General features: G+C 38.7%; 2 protein-coding genes across 2 annotated transcripts in view; both read right to left on the reverse strand.

The window, feature by feature from the left end:
• Window positions 1-22935, reverse strand: part of LOC134853853 (2-oxoglutarate and iron-dependent oxygenase domain-containing protein 2-like) — a 606153-nt gene that overhangs the window by 319628 nt on the left and 263590 nt on the right. The gene's annotated exons all lie outside the window — the stretch shown is intronic.
• On the reverse strand, window positions 13134-14615 carry LOC134854735 (uncharacterized). Its single transcript, XM_063871094.1, has one exon. It carries the CDS (start codon window positions 14613-14615, stop codon window positions 13134-13136), a length of 1482 nt encoding a protein of 493 aa, XP_063727164.1.

Raw genomic sequence — 22935 nt, forward strand, 5'->3', positions numbered from 1 at the left:
CTGGTGTCGTGCACCGCGACTGGTGAACAAACTTTCTGCAGCGATAGATTTCTTCAATCCCATTGGTCTTAAAGGAAGACTTATTAGTTTTCTCTGGTGCTTCTTTAGTGAAAAACACAATGAGAAAGTTTCGTGCTCCTGGAAGCTAGCTTGTGACTGTACTAAGAACGGTTGCCGTTTTTCTGAAAATTTGTATCTGGGGGAACCCCACTGTAATCTTCATTACATAAATTCCTTTTAATAATCATAATAATAATAACAGACCTTGCGAAAAATTGGAATAAAAAGTTGCATAAATATCGAACAGTTGAAATTAATTAAAAAGAGCAAATGACCTCTTTCAATCAATTTTTGCTTTGAAAGCTCTTCAGAAAAAATATCTTAGGTCACCGCCAAGTTTAAAAAATAGCCAACAGAGTTGGCACAGAGGTGAAGAAAACATTCGCATACACTAGCCAAAACGACTAAGTGGCTCTATAAAAGGCAAAAAGAAAAAGTAGAAATAAGCCTCGAATTAGTAAAAACTCCACAACTTCCGAATTCGATCTGCGACATAGAGATTATGAGTCTCACTCACTAACCACTCAGCCTCGTACGCTTAATAAATCACAAACACTAGAACAGATGCTATGAAATTCCCCTTGACACAGATCGCGATTATAGCTTAAGTGCCACCAAATAAGTGGCACTAACTCTTTTAAGGAACGCTTTTATTTGCGAGTTAGGTTTAAAAAAGAAGGCTCGTACCAATACACTACGCCACTCACTTGACTACGACCTTTAGACGCTCATAGAATATGAAAAAAACTCGGTCTAAAAAGTTGCATAAATCTGGAATAGACAAAAATAATTGAAAAGGACAAATGACCTAGTTTAGTCAATTTTCGCAAATAAAGCTATTCAGAAAAACCATCTCAAGGTCACCCAAAACATCAAACATTAGCCAATCGAATGAGCTAACAGATATTTCTAGTCGGTGACTCCGAAACAAAGAAATAAGGCGCGCAACTACAGCCGCAGCGTGAGCACTCGATAGCGGTACTCGTCCCTGGCGTTCAGCTTGAGGTTCTTCATCTCAATCTGCAGAACTTCTAATGTCAGCAGCTTCGACTTGTCGTCTGCAGAATCACATAGCCAACAGAGTTGGAAAAGAGTCAATGAACGCAAGGAACAGAAAACTTTTGAAAAAATTTCGAAATTCAGAGAAAAAACATGGCCTTTAAGCTCTTTGAAAGTCAAGAACAGTTTATAATTGAAACTATTTGATAAAATTAACTCGATTAGAGAAAAAAAGATCAATAGGTAATTTTGAAATGCGCTTTAATTTTTCTGTTAAGAGTTGACTACGACTTTTACCAGCTCATAGACTTTGCAAAGATTTGGTATAAATAGCTGCATAAATCTGGAACAGATACAATTTGAAGCAAATTACCTATTTCAGTCAATTTTTGCATGCAAATGCTAGCTTAAAAAAACAATCTCACCAGGTCACCTAAAAAGTCAAAATGCGGCCAACAAAGTTGGAAAAAAGTCTTCGAACGCCAGGAAACAAAAAAATATATTTAACTTTTGAAAAACTTCAAAATTGAAAGAGAAAACATGTGGCATTAAAGCTCTCTGAATATCAAGAGTAATTTATAATCGACACTATTAGATAAAATTAAACTCAATTAGTGAAAACTAGATCAATAGGTTAAGTTTATATTCCTCTGGGAAATCTGAAATTTTAAACCCACTTTCGAAATTCGAAGTCATTCTTACAATTTTACAGTCACTCTTCACAATTGGCAGATTACGCTTTTTAATTAGTTCTGTTTGCAACTTATTATATCGTGTTGAAACTCGGAAACTGCAAAAGGTCTCAAAATAAACGTTGCTGTTCACCTGATTTTGTCTAAATAGCTCAATTCAACGATTTTACTAGAGACTTGAAACAAATTTAACTTTCATAAACGTGGGGGAAAATTTTTTTCGAAAAAAATTGCATTTTATTCACACCTGCAGCTTTCAAGGCAGCAACAAGTCCAGGGTACACTGGCTTCTGACTAGCAGCTGAATGACTCTGCTCTGCATTTCCAGTTGTTACTTCAGGAGCTTGCATGTGCTCTTTAGATGCCAGTTCACTCAGAACTTCTGCCGTCATCCGGTCCAGTTCCCTTCGTCTGGCTAGCATGAGTTCCACAAACTGATAGAAAGACTCCTCCGATTGATCGCCAGCACGCACTTGCGCCAGTTTATCCTGAATCACAGAGTCAATCCTTTAAAATGACAAGCAGAAGAAGACTTTATTCCTCTTAATTTGCAATCAAAATCAATTACGTTTCAATATAATTCAACAAATAAATATGAATGAAATTTATTGAATGTACTGCAAATTTAGAGAGGACAAATAAAGGGCAGCAAAAGTACAAAGAAGTTAATTTAGAGCTCATTGAGACTTAATGAACATGAAACTTGTTTCAAAAAACAGCTCACGATTTCACATTTGTTCAACTCACTTTCAAATAGATTTGAGATCAGACAAGATAAGGCCTTTAAATAACAAAAATCCGAATACAAATTGAACTCCGAACCAATTTAACAGCAAAAAATCTCGGCATCTGGAGTCTTAAAGCGTTACTGTAAGGTAAAAAATGGGAGGGTAAAACTAAAGCATTAAGTAGTAATTTGCCTACTAATTTTTTTCCGAAAAAAACATCCGGCACCCGATTTGTTAACATTAAGGGATTGCAATAAAACAAAATGTAAGGAAACTATTTCTCACTGAGTCGATTGGGTTTACTGCTCGCTCGTTCATTTTACCCAGCACAGATTTCAATTTGTCTAGATCCGATCCGAACAAGTCTAGAAAGTAGTCCAGTTGTGATTGGACAACTGAAGTGTACTTGAGCCAGATAGACTTCTGTTCTGGGCCATGGTTATTGCAATCGGGCTCGAAATCTGGAACAAATCAAAGTTATCCACGAGGCAAACAACCAACATTAAGCGACTCAACTAATCCGGCAACTAATCCGACTCACATCTCACCCTGAAAAAATCTCCCCTGAAGTTTTTGTTCATTTTTATGGGCTAAGAATTGTAGCCTCGCCTTCAAGCAACTAGTTGATCATGCAAACACTGGAGCACTTTCAAGACAATCTCATCCTGCAGAAAAGTACTGAGACGAGACAAAATCAGGCAACCAAGGTCACCAGATACGAAACCAAGCATGAACAATCATTCTGGACCATTGCGGCCACCAGAGCGTGGTTAAAACAATCGTATTTTTCAAAAAAGTTATTTTTTCAGATGTTTTTCACTCAATTCATTCCGATGACGTTTTGTTGTATCTGATTTTGCGTGGATAACAAAAAGAAAAAGTAAAACACACACGAATACAAAGTTCCTCCCCATTTTCAATGATTGGAACAATAATTTAAACCAAAATAAATAATTTCCAAAATCCATTTGCACGCGACAGCAATTGCACGTATTTTTTTTTTACAAATTTGATTGTTCTTTAAAAGGAAAAAAGTGTAGTTCCCGATTACAAAAAGCAACTGTTCTGAAAAAGATCTTACGAAAAATCGTACACAAATCTCCAGCATGAATCTTAAAACAAAAAGTGGACTCACATATGCAGTTCATTTCCAGGAAATCATCTATTGCCAGACCCCAAATGTCACCCGAGAGGAATTCCTTGAAGTTGAGACGAAGGTCCTCTTTCTCGCTATTACTCATAGAAGCCATTACTCTGATGTTCTATATTACATTTAAGGAATCACATATATGCTCTGAAAAACTAAAACAGTTGATTCCATGTTAAAAATTACCACGGAGCAGTTAATATCAGATGTCAAAAATTGCAGATTCCCTGTTCAATTCGAGGCGTGAATCATAACTGACAAGATTCCGGATATTGTATAATATCGTCAGAAGAAAAATACTGTTATATACCTTTACTGGCTATAATCGATTGGTTGATTGAGGAATGCTTTCTAGAGTGTTGAAGTATGTAGGTATGTTGGATGTGTGGTCTAGGCTAGTGAATCTTCAACTCAGGGATGCGCTTTGTGATGTCAGTTTCAACCTTCGCTAGTGTCTGAGCTTAAGATTAGAAGTGAGTGTTACTAGTTGAATTGTCTCCTTTTAGCGAGCTCCTGATTATAATGGCTCTCTCAATTATACTGAACATTCATCAGTTTATTGTTTACATTAAACAAATATCATTTAACACTTTCACATTGACATTTAGAATAGCAATTGAATATTTAATATGCTCCAATTATGGTAACTAGTTAAGAATGACTAACATAGGCGAGTAGCACTATGTTACACTTACACACTTGTTGATTCTTTCCTGACGGTTAATTATTGAGCAAGGCACAGATCGATGGATAAATGAATCAATAACTTAACTGAGCATGTTGATTAATTAACTACATTTGGATGTCTAGTGAGAGTTGCACGAGCACTTAATAAATTTATGCATAAATTTAACTAGACTAAATAGGCGATATTGGAAACTAGATTAGTGGAACTCAAATATTACACATAATTACACAAATATTACACAAATATTTAACTAGACTAAATAGGCGATATTGGAAACTAGATTAGTGGAACTCAAATAATACACATAAAATTAAGTGGTATTTAATTCTTTTTAGTAGCAATAGTATACTTTCAAATAACAGTTAATGGAAGCCACGCAGTCAGTCTTATAGGTGATTTATGAATGTGAGTTCAATGAATACCAGTAACTGGTCAAATTTGGCTGAAACTCTCCTCTCTTTCTGTGTTCGGACGTGTATTTTGTTCGAGGTTCCCGTTTACTACCCCCATTGACGAGCAAGCTGATGTCCGTCTGGATAAGGCTTTCGGTGTCTGACAGGCTTCCATTTCTCCTTGGGTCAGGACCATATAGTTTTCACGAATCTTTGATCCGTGTTCCATAAATTCATTTCGATGCGCTGCTGCTACTGACAGAACCGGTTTTAGCTGTATGTTGCCGGCGTTGGACTTCAAGAATTTTGGAGTCAGTTTTCTGAAGATTGCAAACCGATGATACAGGTACATGATGAGTGCATGCAGGACAAGATTCCCCAAAAAGACTATTGCTGTCAGTGTAAGGGAGAGCCGTAATGGTACATACTGTTCCATTTTGTCCACAAGGCTAGGTTTGAGCAATCGCATATTGTGTGCTATGGGTTTTGCTATCTCGTTCAGCTGATCGACTTTTGTCAAATGTGGACTGTCTATGAGTTTCGCTTTAACTTCTCTGAGTAATTTTACTCCGGCGTCAGTTTTGGATTCGTAGTATGGTAGGTCAGATAAGTCTGGCAGTTCTGAAATCAAGTGTGCTAGCGGGTCCGGTAGAGATACGCTGATTCGTTTGGCAGGGATTTTGTCGCAGCTATCTAAATCCGGTCTGATCTTTATGAATTTGCTTATTAACTGTGTCCCACAGTCCAATGTTATTAGGCAGATATTACAGCCGGGGTGGTCTTCTCGTTTGGGAGTGTTCAGTTCGTCAAGACTGTACTCCCGCAAGGAGAACGCAGCACTGGCTGAGGTGATTAGCCAAATTCCATATCCAAGGTTGGTCGCTTTCTCCGGCGTTGGGAGGAGAACCTTTTCGGTCTCGCAAACCGTCAGCGCTGTCATCGTGGAGTGGAAATATAGCGTTGCCAGGCACGATGATTGTCCCAAGTGTGTCTCCATTGTCTGGTGACAGATCCGGTACGTCGCGCTTCCAAGGCAATTAGCGTACTGCTCTTCTGTCAGAACGGTCGTTTCCATGGAGTCCTCCGATATGGCCAGATAGGATCCTTCAGTGACCCATTTTATGGCTTCGGTTGGATCGGCTTGTGGCATAGGTATCACCTGTGCCCGGTACATCTGGAAGGCTGTTTGACTCGATGCGTATGGTATTGCCAGATTGAGCAGAAGTCCTTCCTCAATTGTCGTGACATCGCGAAGCAGTTTCGCGTCATAATATGAGTGGACATCGCTTGGCGGTATTGCAAGGGTCAAACGGTGGTTTTCTTCTTTTTGACTTTTATATACAGCGTCTATGACCGCCAACAGTGATTCTCGAGGTACTAGTGACATCGGTAATCGTTTATCCAGCAGCGTTGGGATCGAATTTAAAACGTTTGTCTTAAAGGCATAGAGAGCAGTTTTATAGCTTGCTATATCTGCATAGACTACGTTTAGTAGTGATGCTGCCGTATCAAAGTTGAAATTTATTTGCTGATTCGAGAATAGCGTTTGTGTGCAGTCTCGCAAAATGTGAAAATTTCCTTGAATTGTAGCAAACTGTTCTTCGATTATTTTCCAGTTCTTATTTTGGTTTTCGATGGTTTGTTGTTGAATCGCTCTGATTTCAGACAACTCATTGGAAATCGTAAAGAACGTCTCATTGCTCGATGATTCAATTTCAGACACATAGTCAGTGAGGGCCATTGAGTACTGTTCCAAAGTCTCGATGTTCTTGGCATTGGCTTGGGCCTGGTCCTGGCATGATCCAAAAATTCCCATAATTCCGCATCCTCCTGAATTGCCCATCAATACTCCAGAGCCAAATAGCTGGTGTCAAAATTTTCGAGATCCGATCACTGAGTTGTCGGGGTGCTCGAAACTTTTTTATTCGTGATCTTAATACATGGGAGGTTGAGGTGTTTTTTGATATCTCGAGTTCTATACATTTCCTCCTGCGCTGCGCTTCTGCAGGCTCCTCATTGGTGCTACAGAGCTCAATGGTGTCAAAATTTTCGAGATCCGATCACTGAGTTGTCGGGGTGCTCGAAACTTTTTTATTCGTGATCTTAATACATGGGAGGTTGAGGTGTTTTTTGATATCTCGAGTTCTATACATTTCCTCCTGCGCTGCGCTTCTGCAGGCTCCTCATTGGTGCTACAGAGCTCAATGGTGTCAAAATTTTCGAGATCCGATCACTGAGTTGTCGGGGTGCTCGAAACTTTTTTATTCGTGATCTTAATACATGGGAGGTTGAGGTGTTTTTTGATATCTCGAGTTCTATACATTTCCTCCTGCGCTGCGCTTCTGCAGGCTCCTCATTGGTGCTACAGAGCTCACTGGTGTCAAAATTTTCGAGATCCGATCATTGAGTTGTCGGGGTGCTCGAAACTTTTTTATTCGTGATCTTAATACATGGGAGGTTGAGGTGTTTTTTGATATCTCGAGTTCTATACATTTCCTCCTGCGCTGCGCTTCTGCAGGCTCCTCATTGGTGCTACAGAGCTCAATGGTGTCAAAATTTTCGAGATCCGATCACTGAGTTGTCGGGGTGCTCGAAACTTTTTTATTCGTGATCTTAATACATGGGAGGTTGAGGTGTTTTTTGATATCTCGAGTTCTATACATTTCCTCCTGCGCTGCGCTTCTGCAGGCTCCTCATTGGTGCTACAGAGCTCACTGGTGTCAAAATTTTCGAGATCCGATCACTGAGTTGTCGGGGTGCTCGAAACTTTTTTATTCGTGATCTTAATACATGGGAGGTTGAGGTGTTTTTTGATATCTCGAGTTCTATACATTTCCTCCTGCGCCAGGCTTCTGTAGCGTCATTTGGGGTCATATGATGATGATTGAGGGGGTCGATATTGTTGTCAGACGTATATGAAGACTTTGATGTCTGTTTTTCGGAAGATTTCGAAGATTATGTTAAAAACCGTATTTTCTCGTAGTTTATCAAGTCCACATCCTATCTTGGGAAGAGCGATTTGTTTGATTCCTTGTTCGATTAGCTGTTTCTTCATGCAGCGGAGGCTGCGTGTAAGATCATAGTAAGACGGTTTATTGAAAAATTGCGTTTTTGTCACTAGATTGAATATTGATTTGTTTTGAGAAGGAATGTGCATTGATACTGAGGCCCCAACTTGTGGTGTTTCAATCGACTTCAACGTGGGCTGTAGTGCTGGGTAGGCATCGCGAACTTGCTTTGCTATTCCCTTGCTCATCTGGAAGTCGCTAGAGACACAATGAGCGATGGAGCCTGGGAAATGCATCAGATCTCCTGTGCCAAATATGATATTTGGTTCTTGAATAGAATTCATCGAGTCTTTGCTGCTGCCAGCTTCATCGTTTAGCCTCGTTGCCTGTTTTGCTCGTTTGAGGCTGCTTTTTATAATTCTCTTCTTTTGTTCTTTTGGGGGGAATAATTCGTTTGCCTCAGCTGCTTGTTGCCGTACTTTTTCCTGGTTTTCTTTCCGTTTAGATATTGGGCTAAAGGTAACCGGAGCAACTTCGTGTCCATCTACTGTTCTCAGACCATATTTGCGAAGGTGCTTCTCCCGAGGTGGTATTGGGTGGTATCGTACGTCGTTGCTGAATCGAGTTTGTCCATAAATCCTGTCACGTGCTATGGCTGCTGCTTTGCGTCTCGTTCGCGGTGGTTCTTGTACGGGTTGTTCCTCGGCAGTTTCGTCACGTTCTTGTGCCATTTCACCTGGCTCTGCTGCTCCCGCTCCGTCCATGTGATCTTCCCCAATGGGTGCTTCCTGTTGCCCAGGCTGTGGTGGATTCATTGGTTCCAGTTCGATATCAAGTGGAGATGGCGGCCTTGGTGGTACTATTGGTGCTGGTGGTTCACGTGGTGGTGGTGGTGCTGGTGGTGGTGGAGGAAGCACTACTAGTGGCGGTACTGGGAGTGCTACTGGAGGCGGTGGTGCCATAACTACTGCGGGGGGTGGCGCTGGTGCCAGTGGTCCTCCTACTGGTATTGATAAGCGGATGGTAGTCGGAGTTGCTTGTTGGATTTCGCTGTCGTGTTGCGGTTGAACGTCGTCAAGCAGTCTAGGTAGGTAGTCATCAAATAACCCTGGCTCACTGCGGTACTTGCTTAGTGACGGATCTACCACGAATTGAGCCTCATCGATTGGGTCAATGTCTTCTGGTTGATTCTGTGGTCGAATCGATCGGAGTCGAATTCTGTGGACACACTGTGTGTGGTTGGTTCCGACTTTCCGTACTATGTAATTGCTGTTAGTTAGAACGTTTTCCACTCTATACAAGGTGAGCCACACTTGGAGTGACTTATTCCGGGTATCAGACTGATTTGTTAGAAGAGGGTTGAGGAGGAGACAGAACGAGTGAAGTACTAGCGGTTGGGCTAGTGCTTTTTGGTCGTAGTATCCCCGGTATCTGTGATATGATGACACGATGTTGTCTTTAGTCTCTTTGAATTTTTCGAGCATCGCGTCTTGTAACGCGGTTACAAAGTCGGCATTAGCCGTAGCAATTTCCAATGCTTTGGTCGAAAATCTGAGATCAAGCGGTTTGGTAGGCTCTCTCCCGTGGAAAATGGTGCTCGGACAACATCCGATGGACGAGTAGTATGACGTATTGTGTATGAAGGTCCCAAGGGGTACATAACGGTGCCAATCGGTCCATTGGGCGTCAGTGTTAAGTTTGAGGATCCTTTTCAGTGCCCCATGGGATCTTTCCACCAGTCCGATGGTTTGTGGGTGTTTCAGCGTTGCGTGTCCAATTTTGATGTTTAGAAGGCCTGTGAGTTCGTGGATTAACTTAGAGGTAAATACACTTCCCAGGTCCGACAGTATCCTTTTTGGCACATAACTGTGCATGAAAAACATCTTCGTTAGTTCTCTCGCCACCGTATCAGCGCTTGCGTTCGTCATTGGTGCTGCGAACAGGTATTTTGAAAAAACGTCGATTCCAGTTAGAACAAACTTGTAAACCGGTGACTTTAGCGGTCCGACTATATCGATCTGCATCATGTCACCAGGGTATGATTGTAACGAGGAAAGTGGTTGAAGTGGTGGCGTTTGATGTTTACTCGAAGCATTTTTGAGCTGCGGGCACGTTAAACAGTTTTTGACTGTGTTGACCAAAAACTCCGAGAATCCGGGAAAATAGAATCTCCTTCTGAATTCCTCTGTGGTTCGTGTCATGCCAATATGTCCTCCTGTCATCGAATTATGGACTCTGTATAGGGTTTCGTTCCACATGTGTTTTGGTACACAGAACTGTTTATATTTGATTTTACCAGTATCGTCGTAGAAGTTGCGGAGAAGGACTTCGTCTTCAATGACAAGTCGATTGAATTGCTTTGCGTACTTCTTTAGTCTGCTATTCGCATACGTAAGGTCTGGTATTTCGCCTGTTCTTATCCACTTCTTTACTTCTTCGATGTCAGTATCTTGTTGTTGTTCCTTTTTCCTGTCAATTGGCTCATTTTTGGAGTCTAGTTCAATGTGGTTCTCTGCTGGATCTGGATACTCTATCGCATTCATCATCGGCCTCTTCAACATTACAAGCGCCTTAGGTTCTATTGTTCCTTGACTATCACATGTTGTTTGTTTGTCGAGGTATGCTTGATAAAGTCCTAATCTTTGCAGGTTTGCTACTAGAGCTTCATCGACCTGCTCTGTTTCAGAAAATGCCTCATCGATAGATTGAACCAGGTTAAGCGATGCATCGGGTACTCTTGCTGTTGTGTCGATATAAATTTCCCTGACTGGTATTTTGTCTGTCAGTTTTAGTGAGAGAGATGCTGATGGGTCCGTTTGCATCCTGGACAAGAAGTCTGCTGCGTAATTTGCTGTTCCTGGGATGTGGGCGATTATGATGTTGAAAGACAGTACTCGGTCCAGGAAATTCCACACTGATGGCGGTATGGTTTTTGCCTGAAAAAATTGCGTCAGACTTCTATTATCTGTTAATACAATCACTGGTTTGACTGATCCCCAGATGTAGTGCGAGAAATGATCAAGTGCGAAATACAAGGCTAGGAATTCTTTGTAGTAGATTGAAAATTTCAGCTGTGCTGTATTGAATAGCCGGGAACCAAAAGAAACGGGCGCGTACGTCTTGATTTCTTCGTTTTTCTCGTTTTTGACGTAGTCCTCGACCATTAACACGAATCCAGTCCCGTGGTAGCTGGCATGGCAAAGTATGACATACTGCAGTCCTGGCTTGGGTAGTCTGAGTGTCAACGTGGTCGCTTGTATTAAGTCTGCTTTGAGGGTTTTGAGGTTTTTATGGTGATCTTCAGTTATTTCAAAGTCGATCTGCTTCTTCAGCAGCTTATAGAATGGTATTAGTTTTTCACCAAGACTCGGCATGTAGTTCCTAAAAAACTGCACAAACCCGATGAGTCTTTTAACTTGTTTCACTGTTCTTGGCATTTTTATTTTGCTTAGGAATGCGGAAATTTTTGCTTCCTCTGGCGTAACTCCTTGTGGTGTTACTACATTTCCTAGGAATTTCATTCTTTGTGTTCCTATTTCGCATTTATTAGGTGAAAGTTTTAAGCCTGATTTTCGGATGCATTCGAATATTTTCTTTAACGTGGGTATTAGTTCCTCATAATTATTCACCGCACTTCCTATATCATCCATGAATTGTGTGCACAAATCGGCTGCTAGGCATGGATCGAGGTAGTGGCGGATGAATGAACTGAATCCCGTGACAGATTTACTTAGACCTTGGGCTAGGCATTTATAGGCGTACGTCCGCGACCCGAAGTTAAATGCCAAAAGTTGGACCGAAAGGTCATCTGCCATTTGCACACAATGGTATGCTTGTGAGCAGTCCAATTTAGTAAACAAACTCTTTCCGGCAAAGTGGTTTGATGCATCGGTCATGTTTGATATTGGAAAATTGCTATTTATATAGTCCGTTTTGATTGAATGATTGATACGCCGGAGGTCAATCAACATCCGCAATTTTCCAGATGGCTTTCTATGTGCAAACAACGGACTACTGTATTTAGAATGTGACAGTGTTGTTATAAGTCCGAAGTAGTGCATCAGAGCTAATTCAACCGTCAGTTCATTCCTTAGTTGGATGGGCGTAGGTGGTCCTTGGGTGTACAGTGGGCGTTGATGTTCGGGTGTCAACTTGATCTTTAGGTCGGAATTATAACCCACGTCAAATCTGTGTTTGGCAAATATATCCGCATATTCGATGAGCAAATGTTCTACTTCTGACCTTTGGTCATTTGTCAACACTGAATTCTCCCACTGAAAGTTACTCAAAAAGGACAACCGGTCTTGAATGTTATTATTTGGTTCAATTTTCTCAAGACCTTGAAAGTAGAGGATTTGGTCATATATTTCCCTTTGAATACTGGGAAGTGATTCTGGGTTAGGGCACGTTTCGGGCGTCGGGAACCAAAATTTCTCGTATTCGGGGGGTGGTTTTTGTTCTGATCCTATTGAAGGGCTTGTTATTATTTCATTGATTCCGAGTTCGACATTATCCGGCTGGTTCATTTTCGCTAATGCCAAAGTTTGCGGCTCGATCTGTATTAAATTTTCGTACTCGGTTAGCGTGAGTATCGAAAATTTTCCGATTTCGGTTTTAAAGGGCAACGTTAAGTTATGTTCTGTCATGTTAAATGCCGTGACATAGATGATGTTTTGTTTGTTAACTTCATTTATTGATGAGGTTACTGCTAATTCGCATTTTTCTTCGAGTTCCTGTGATGGGACTACGATTCCTGTCGTTTTTTCCATGTCAGTCAGGGTATCTTGTAATTGGCACTCGATTATGACTGTTTGATGAGGTGCAATTATTTGTTTCTTGGTGAGGACAAGAGGAAATTTTTTTACTCGGTTGGTGCGTCTAGGTGCATTGGCGGGTTTAATTTCGTTGATTTGGAGTGTCAAATCTGGAAAGTGAAGTAGATTGTATTTTGAGCAGACATGTATATGGTGTTTTTTAAAGAATGGGTTTCCCAGGATCGTTGAATTCGCTGAATTCAGCACTAGGAACGTTTCCGTAAAGTTCATATCTGCCATATGAAATTCAATGGTAACTTCAGTTTCAATTGACACTAGTTGGCCTCCTGCCATTCTCACTTGCTTGAGGCTTGATTTTGCCATTTTATAGGGTGCGAATAGTGTTTTTTCGTTTTTAATTTCATCGAATGTTTGTTTCGAAATTACGTTTGCACATGCTCCTGTGTCAATCAGTACTCTTCTTTGAAGGCTTGGCGCTAATCTTATTTTCATATAAGTTAGCACTGTTCCTTCGGTTGGGATGACGGCGTACAGATCAATAATTTCATCGTCTTGTACGTCTTGAATATTTGATTTGCGTGATTTTCTTGATTTACGTGATTTTTGTGATTTAGATGATTTGACTGACTGACTTTGTGGCTGAGTTAGTTTTTTGGTTCCATTTGGAACGGGAAATTCTGTTGCTGCTGTCCCTGTGGCTTGGGTTTGTGCCAACATTGGCTTATGGTATGGCCAAACTTCCCGCAGTGATCACAGAATTTTGATCCAGTGCGAACTGCTGCTGTATTTGGGTTTTGGGTGTGCACCTGCTGCATCATTGGTTGTGCAACTTGCTGGGCAAACTGAGGATTCTGTTGTGGTGGCGTAGCTATCGCTTGTTGCTGTTGGGTTTGTTGGCCCTGAGGGTACATCTGGTTCGAATAAAATTGAGCGTTCTGTTGTGTTTGAGGGTAGTTCTGGTTTTGTTGGAAATAGGGGTTCGATTGCATTCCAGGCATCTGTTGGGGGAACTGGAACATTTGTGGGGGGTACTGCATATTTTGAAACCCGGAGAAACCTTGGTTTCCGTATCCCCCATCATTTCTCTGCTGTCCGTTCTTTTTTCCTTTACCAAATCTCCCCTTTCTTTGATTGTATCCTTGTTGCCCATTCCCTTGATAACCATTCCCTTGATTAGGGCCAGAAGTATTGCCCTGATCAGGGCCATTTCCAGTTCCTTGATTTTGTGCATTGTTTCCTTGATTTTGTTGTTGGGCTTGATTATTATTCCCACCAGCGTTTTGGCTATTCAGTTGAGAGCTCTGCTGTGTGTTTCCGTTGTCACGTTGTGGTCGTGACTGGATCATTTTTCTCTGATCCGATAGCTCACTACGGACTTCGTTGAGTTGTTTCTCAATCTGTTCCTGGGCTGTTGTTAGTTTCGACAACGCACTGATTAGGTTGTGAGAAACTGTATCTCCAATTTCATTGAAACTATCTTCTGGGTAATCCTCATTACGACAGACGTCTCTAATTGTCATTTGTTTGCGCGCCAGGTTACAAAGCTCTTGTACTGTTGTGGCAGCTGGTTGTTCCATCATCTTCGAACGGAGCCAATTGGGCATGCCTTTTATAAAAAGACGTTTAATTTGGTTGTTCCTATGATCATTTTCAGCGTCAAGTCGTTCTTGACGTTGTGCCGTCTCTCTATGGAAGCGCGCTGTGTCTGCAGCGGCTGCAGCGTCTGCTAGTGCTCCGTCGATTGGGGCAACCGCAGGTAGATCCGGTGTAGGGTAGGCTCGCTGTGCCTTTTTTGTGAGGTTGACCAGGTAGTTTTCTGGTGAGTCTCGCTTGATATCGAACTTCGATTGTTCGAGTTTTAGAACGTGGACCTCTTGCAATTGAGGGTTGCAAAAATGGTCGCGTAGTGCCGCTAGACTAAGAGGTACGTCGGCTCTTGTTAGTGCTGGCAGTGTCTGGTAGAATCGCAGAGCGCTATCTCGCAGGTGCAATTGTAGAAAATTCGCTTGCTGAGCATTTGCGATTCCCGCAACTCCAACGTATCCTTGGAAAAGTTGTTCGAATTGGGCGAAATCTTCGTTATCGCTTCCGCCAAACGGTTCGACTGAGATTTGAGCGTGCGCCATCTTATCACAGTTATATGATTGTCAAGTCTGATTCAAAAATGATTTCAGATGAATCAGTCGCTATTTTATAGTGGAAATAATTATTGCCTAGTGGGTTCTTAAGTTTTAAGGACGTAATTATCGTCTCTGAGAAAATATATAGTTAGCTCGTACTATGATTAGTTACGAGTCGGAGTTAATTAACTCTTGTTGTTATATTTTTTAAACTTTCTACTTTTTAAGTTAACTTGTCTTGCGGCTTTAATATTATTCCACTATTTTTCTTTTTGAAATTTGGTTAGACTTTAAGCACTGGATAGGTTTTCAGACGGTTCTCATGGATGATTTCAAATGACTAGTTTCAAATGAGCACTCATCAATTTTACTTTAAGCACCGAGAGTTTTAAGTTTTAACTAACTGTTTTTGTACACTGTATCACTTTCCTGGAGAAGTGTAGTAGTTGTCATCAACACAAAACAGTTTTTGCCCCGCTTTTCTGCTGTTTGAGCCAGTTACTGCCGTGATCTTGTTTCAGCTTGTGGCGTATGGAAGTCGTCTTGTGGTGGATGTCGTCTTGTTTTCACTCTCACTTTGCAATCAGCTTCAGCTTGTCTTGAAAGGTTGGTAACATCATCCCACTCATAGTCGCCATGTTATATACCTTTACTGGCTATAATCGATTGGTTGATTGAGGAATGCTTTCTAGAGTGTTGAAGTATGTATGTATGTTGGATGTGTGGTCTAGGCTAGTGAATCTTCAACTCAGGGATGCGCTTTGTGATGTCAGTTTCAACCTTCGCTAGTGTCTGAGCTTAAGATTAGAAGTGAGTGTTACTAGTTGAATTGTCTCCTTTTAGCGAGCTCCTGATTATAATGGCTCTCTCAATTATACTGAACATTCATCAGTTTATTGTTTACATTAAACAAATATCATTTAACACTTTCACATTGACATTTAGAATAGCAATTGAATATTTAATATGCTCCAATTATGGTAACTAGTTAAGAATGACTAACATAGGCGAGTAGCACTATGTTACAAATACTGAAACTGAAACGTCCCACCTACTGCGCCATACCACCTTATTGTCTTCAAACACTAGCCACCAATAAAGGAGCGGATACAAAAAACGCCATAAGTTTTCCAATGCTAAAATGCGATGCAGTGCCACCAATTTGTTGAGCATAAACTTATGTGAGTAAGGTTGAAAAAATGATGAGGGCAATAAAACCAATGCGACTGCTTGTGTATTTCGAAAGATATCCGAACTCTGTCTAAATGCCATTAACGAAACCAAATCTTGCTCTGCCCTTGCCATTGAGAGATCAGAAGAAATAGGAAGCACTTATAACAAATAGGAAGCACTTATAGCGCATGAAAATTAGAACGTTTCTGACCGATTTGGTCTCTATCACAAAAAAACTGATGAGATCGACGAACTTTGTATTTTGAATATATCTACATCAAAAGCTCTCCGCTTTTACCACTGAACTTTATGCTCCCTCTTTCATTCGAAACGAACAGCTGTCTCTAAGCTTGCTTTTGCTATGACTGCTTCAGACTTGCACTTCGGCATTTAGTCAAACATCATCGGCATCGACTCCAGTATGAGCAAATTGATTAGCTTGTAACAAAAATAACGCATCTAGTCTTTTTCTAAATTTCCATGATGCACATACTCTTGCATTTATGACTTAGTGCTGTTGAATTTTTTTATGACAAAATTCTTTTGTTATTTTTTTTATCAACGCATCTCAGCAGCCTCCAGCAGGTTGTATTAAACGTTGGACTGAAACAGGTATTTTATAAAACACAGTGTGCATCTAAATTCCAGAACCAGTGTCATCTTGATGGGAACGTAGGTTTGGACTACCTCTGAAGCAGGTTGCAAAAAATTAGAGAACGATCAGTTGAAAAACTAAGAAATTGATCTCATTTGAGGATGAAACGATTTCTTGCCCCTAGGTTTGCATGATTAACAACGAGAAAGGTCTGGAAAATCTTTAAAGAATTGAACAACCTTTGAAGTTCACCTAGTTTTTCCCGAGTCGATTAATTTTTGTTTTGCAAGATTATTTATGTTCAAAACTTAAGCACATGAGCAGCTCGCACGTTATAGTGCTGATTTAAAGTATCCGGACAATACGAATAAAAATTCAAATTGGAAACGCTTTTTTCTCAAATTGGATCAATTTTAGAAAAAAAAGTGTTGCGACAAAACTTGCGTAAAATTTTAACAGATTTAATACGGTGCAATTTTTTAAACAAAATTCGTGCCCGAAAATGTCTCTAAAAAATTTTCAAAAAGTTTCCCCAAAAGTTCACCTTTGGCTTTTGTAGTCAATAAAAAACTATGTCAAAACTATCAGGTCAATTGCTGGAAAATTTATACCATAGGGAGCCTCTAATCTAGCACAAAAAATTCAAGACGCAGATAACAAAGTTCAAGACCAACAATGAACAAAATTATTTTTTGTTTGATAGCCTAAAAATGGCATTTTCACTATACAAAATACAATTTTCTTAGTTACATACAATTATAATACGTAACTTAATTAACTTTGCTGGGCTAGGCAATTTATTCCCTTTAGTATAACTTTTTCAGCAATTGCCCAGGTAATTTTGGCGTAATTTTTAGTTGACTACAAAACGCCAAAAGTGACTCAATTGTAGGGTAAAATAAATTATCTCTTTCAAAATCTTAAACTCTAAGCAAGCTTGTCTCCAACCTTTTGAATGGTTTTAAATTTTTTTCGGATTTTAAAACTTCAAAGTTTTAAACTTCAGGTTTGAATTTAAATTTCAAGTTTAAATTAAATTTTCATTTAATTTTACTGGTTTTGTTCGGATAACTAAAGGGGATAACTAAAGGGGATATAATCATCTATCTTTTGTATAAATCAGCACTGAATTTTTACACTGCAGCGAAGCAGAAAAAACACACATAAAACGCCGACAAAAAGGCAAGAGCGAAAGTTCAAAGAACTATTTTGAATTAGTTTTAGCTTGAAGGTCAAAATTAGTTAAAAATTTTGAGACGACCAAAAAATTTGTCGACTGAAAACACTGAATTCAGCACTGAATTTTTACACTGCAGCAAAGCAGAAAAAAAACACACATAAACCTCCGACAAAAAGGCAAGCGAGCAAGTTCAAAGAACTATTTTGAATTAGTTTTAGCTTGAAGGTCAAAAATATTTAAAAAGTTTGAGACGTTGACCAAAAAATTTGTTGAAAACTATATAATCAGTAGCGAAAAATTGGTAGCGAAAAAACAATCAAAAACAAAAGTTAGAAAAATTGTTTTGGAAAATTTTAGCGCCAAAAAGCTTATTTTACAGCCCGAAATTTGGTCAAGGTTTACTGAGACGTCGAAACTGGTGCAGAACATTGATCCTCTTATAAAATTCTTTCAGCCTGAACTTTTTGTAATTCTCTATGCAGAGATGATTTAAGCTATCCGGACAAAACGAATTAATTTTGAAATTTGAAATGTGTTTGTATCTAATTGGGTTGGTTGACAATAGGCAAAAAAAAACATATGAACACTAAAGATGCAAAGAAGTTCAGCCGAACTAATATGGTGCAATGGATTTGGCAAAATTCTTACAAACAAAACAACTTGGGCTGTTTTCAGTCGACCAAAAAATTCATTAAAACTACCAGTTCAATTGCTAACAAAACTAAAGAGGATATAATCATCTAACTTTTGTATAAATAAACTTATTTTTAGTTTCTTAGCCGTAAATGACATTGACACTACCTAAATCTTCTTTTTTTATTTGAAACAACTTTTGAATACTCTGGTTGAACTTTACTGGGCTACATAAGAGGTTCACTTTGCAGTCGTTTTGTTAGCAAATGACGCTGCAGTTTTTGTGCAATTTTTGATTGACTGAAAAAGCCAACATTGTTCCGTTTTTGTTGTTGAATTTTGCAAAATAAATGGCACCATATTAATTCAGCTAAAATTCTAAGCAACTTTATTCCTTTTCACTGTTTGACCAAATGAACTCAAAATGAAAAACCGCGATTTATATTTGAAATTCTAATCGTTCCGTCCGGATAATCTAAATCAGCACTTTACCTTATCTTAGACTTGAAAACGATTCTTTGATTTTCCTTTGACGTTTTTGACGAATTTTTGACATTTTCAAGAATTTTTCTCATAATAGTGTCTTTTCTTGTGCGCCGTGTAACGCTGGAACAAACGCTGTAACGCGTGAAAATTTAGTGAATTAGACAAACTACAACAATTTTCTTCACAAAATAAATAAACAAAATAATGAAAAAAAATTTCAAATTAAATTTTTAAAAGTTTTATCAATTTTTTGCACTAATACTTAAATCATTTTTTGGATTTTTTTGCCAGAGATGCGCTTAATGAAGCTTTCATAAATAGTTTTCCTATGAGTAAAATCAATTTTTTTTCAGCCTATATTACTAATTTTCAGATGGAGAGAGCGTTACTCGATCGCTTTACTCGCTCGAAATTTGAAAAAACTCACAAATTTGAAACGTTTTTCTGGACATTAGAACAATTTTTAATGTCATTCGAATCACGGTTGAGAGTGCTTTAAGATGATATATCACTTAACCCATTCCGATGATTATTTTCAGGTACCTGATTTTGCGTTGAAAAAAAAACTGAACACAGAGGTGAAGCTGTGATTCGCAAACACAAGCGAGGAAAATGCAAAAAATAGCTCTAAACAGGCAAAACAAAGTGAAATAAGGAACAGATAAAAAAAACAAATTGAAAATTTTTTGTTGAGATTAAAAGTACCACTTTCTCACAGGTACTTCACAACCGATTGTAATTTTACTAACACTAGCCATTAAAAAAGCAGCTACAGTTTCTATCAAATTGCCAAAGTTATGCAGCAAAAATTCGACCAAAAAAATTAAAACATTTTAAACCTTCCAGATATCCGACCTTTTGATTAGGAGTCTCACGTCCTCGCTTCTGCGCCACGGTCACTTGTAAATAAACTAAAGCCCAGCTAATGCTGGATCTACCTGTTCTAATAAAACCTAGTGTTTCTCTGCTTAAGAAGGAGATTATCCGCTTGGTTAAAGGAAAAAACTACTACTCACTCTTAAAATAGTCTTCCTATCGGATTTGACTGGGTAGTTTTTGCAAAAAATTGAGAAAGATACAAAAAATCGATCTACAACTCAAAAATTTGACCTTTCCTTTATCCATCAAATTTTCCCAACTAAAGCATGGGAACAGTCTCCACTTTCCACACCCTGATTTGTAGATTGAAGATTTCCGCACCCTGATGTTTTGAATTGAAGACTTAATATCAGATTTGGCTAGTGGTTTTCGAGAAAAGTGACCAAATTTCTGAACAACAAACTAGAAATTTTAAAAAGAATTTTTCCGAAGTCCATATCAGCTATTCTACAAAAAAAAGAAAAAACTGATTACGCAGGCAAAATCTAAGCACCATGTTAGTTTTCATGAACTATCAACATCAGTATCAGCAGGTTAGTTTTTGAAAAAAGTAGAACTTTCCAATAAACGCTCAAAATTTCAAAATAGCCGCTTGCGCAAGTAAGTTTCGCATAACTGATTTTTCTTTCGGTTAAACCTTAACCCCCGATTAGGCAGTTTTTGAGAAAAGTCAAGTTTTAAAAATTAACCAAAATACAAAAAATGGGCTTGTTTCAGGCCTTAATTTTTTCTCTACCTAATTTAGGGAATAATCACTTGAGAAGGGGACATCCCCCATGGTTTGTTCTTTTGATTAAAACCTTCATTTCAGATTTGTCAATTTAATATTTTAGAAATTGAAAAAAAATCAAACTAATAGGCCAATAATCCCCCTACTGAAACTTTCGAAGGCCGTACAACGTGAGGTAAAATGAAGAGACTGGCGAAATATGCAGGCACATAGATGAGCAACTGTTTATCCATTGGAACCATTTTTTTCAAAATCGGTTCAGTAGTTTTTGAGAAAATAAAGTTTCTGCGAACAGTGCAAAAATTTTCCAAAGCGTCGCAAAAAAAACAGAAAACAAAAAATATCATACATTTTCATAATACAGATTTTTCCAAACAGGACCTAACACTATCCAAAAATAAAGCAGCGACATAGTCTACTAATTTGTTTGTGCTTAAGTACAATTACATTGAAATCTACCCAAAGTGTCACTAAATGAGCACTTTTATTTGCGACTTAGGTTAGAAAAAAATTCTTCCTAATAACACAATACGCTTCGCTAGTGTAAAAACACCCGAACACAAAGTTTCTCCCATTTTCAATGATCGGAATAATTAAAATAGAAAATTTAAAAAATGTAGAGGCATTGTTCAAGTAAATGAAAATATCCAGAGCAAATGGAAAATTTGCAAATATCCAGAGCAAATGGAAAACAAGAGAAACGTTCGAAAATGCGAACCGAAAAAAAAAACAAAATTAAAAAAGCGTTAATGAAAATGAGCAAATTGTAAATCTAAAGTTCTTGCGCCTTAACTTCTGGGCATTAAGAACCGGTGCATGACTCTTGACATTACACGGATTGAGGTAATCGATTGTTTGATCTAAATATTTCTTTTCCATGAATTAAATATAATTTTCTGAAAATTATGTATTTTTTGCTACTGTATATATCAAAGTAGACCATGTATATATCAAAGTAAGCCATGTATATCTCAAAGTCGACCAAAAACGATCACAATTGATCAACGCTGATCAAGTTCGACCAAGATTGACGACGACCGAAGTCGACAGCCGACATCGTTCGACCCTCAGAACCGACATCGTTCCATCCATACCGCCGATGCATAATTCGACCACCTCAACCCGGGTAATGGTCCAAACTATGAAAAAAGAGAATTTTCAATTTGAGCAGTGAATATTCCAAGACATTGACCCCAATAATCAATTCGATATGTTTTGCTTTGTATACATGTTAAGATATGGACTGTGTCAATAGATGCAAGTCAAATGTCAATACGCATATTATCTATTAGCTTCTAGTTCCTGATTATCCTGGCTAGCAGACAAATATAACGCCGTGACTTTAAAGATGGATGTGTAATGAATTTAGGGAGACTACGTTAGTCGTCCATCCACGCAGACCCCGTTGAATCTTCAAATGCGGGTCGAATTCGCCACTGATGAACAGAGTCGAGTTCGCCTACTTTCCGTTCAATTTCGGCGTCGATGCAAGAATTAATTAACTCGCAGTGGCCATACACAAAGAGTTCAAGATTACTGGATTTTAGACTACTCGCGTATTCTTTCTTCACTTGATCAATATCATACTCCTCGTGAAATATTGCACTATGAAAGCTCAAAACTTTGAGGCTTTCGTTCCAGCGATTCATTATATCATTTATGAAATCAAAATCCAAAAATTTACATTCAATCGGATCAGCTTCAATCACTAAAATTTCAAACGCACTTTGAATTCTCCGCAGAAGTTCAATCATGTTAACAGAGACGCCCCTCCTGCGCCTATAAAAATAATCAAAGTCGTGCATCGTAACTTTCAGGCACTTAATTTCGGTACAATCGACCAAACACTCCAACAAACTGAAGTGCACAGATACTATAGAACACGTTTTCGGAAGATGTAGCTTTAGACCATTTATTCCGCCTAAACCCATAAAAAAGCGCATAACTTCTAAATCAAGGTGCAATAATTTCAAATTCGGAAACACCGCTTTCACAATTTCCATCCAAATTCGTAAACTAAACGGTCTAAAATGATCTAACTTCAAATTTGAGACAGTTGGTAAAGAGCGATAGTTAGAAACCTTTGCCTCGTGTGGAATAAACATGCCATAGATTTCTAAAGTTTGTAAACTAGCAAGATGCCGCAATTTGTTGTGCAGAAAAAAAGAATCAGCGCCAGAATTGTTTAGATTGATCCAGAGTGTCTTACACTCAAAAAAATGTTAAGGTAAAATTACCCTAAATGAGTTAAGGTAAAAAAAAATTAAGGTAAAATTTACCCTAACATTACCTTAACTTTACCTTAAAATATTGTTAGGGTAAAATTTACCTTAACTGAATTAAGGTAATTTACCTTAACTTAACCTTAATTTTACTAAAAATATTTAGGAATGCATTTAACTAAACAGGAATAAGGTTATTTGAGATAAACATTGGATCTCGTAGCCCACCTATCAAATTTTCAGTTCAACCATATAAGTGATAAAGATTTTTCTAAGTATATTTGTATGTATGTATTTTTGTATGTATGTATGTTTGTAAGTATGTATGTATGTATGTATGTATGTATGTATGTATGTATGTATGTATGTATGTATGTATGTATGTATGTATGTATGTATGTATGTATGTATGTATGTATGTATGTATG

Source organism: Symsagittifera roscoffensis, chromosome 9, assembly GCF_963678635.1.
Source record: "Symsagittifera roscoffensis chromosome 9, txSymRosc1.1, whole genome shotgun sequence".
Classification (NCBI taxonomy): Eukaryota; Metazoa; Xenacoelomorpha; order Acoela; family Convolutidae; genus Symsagittifera; species Symsagittifera roscoffensis.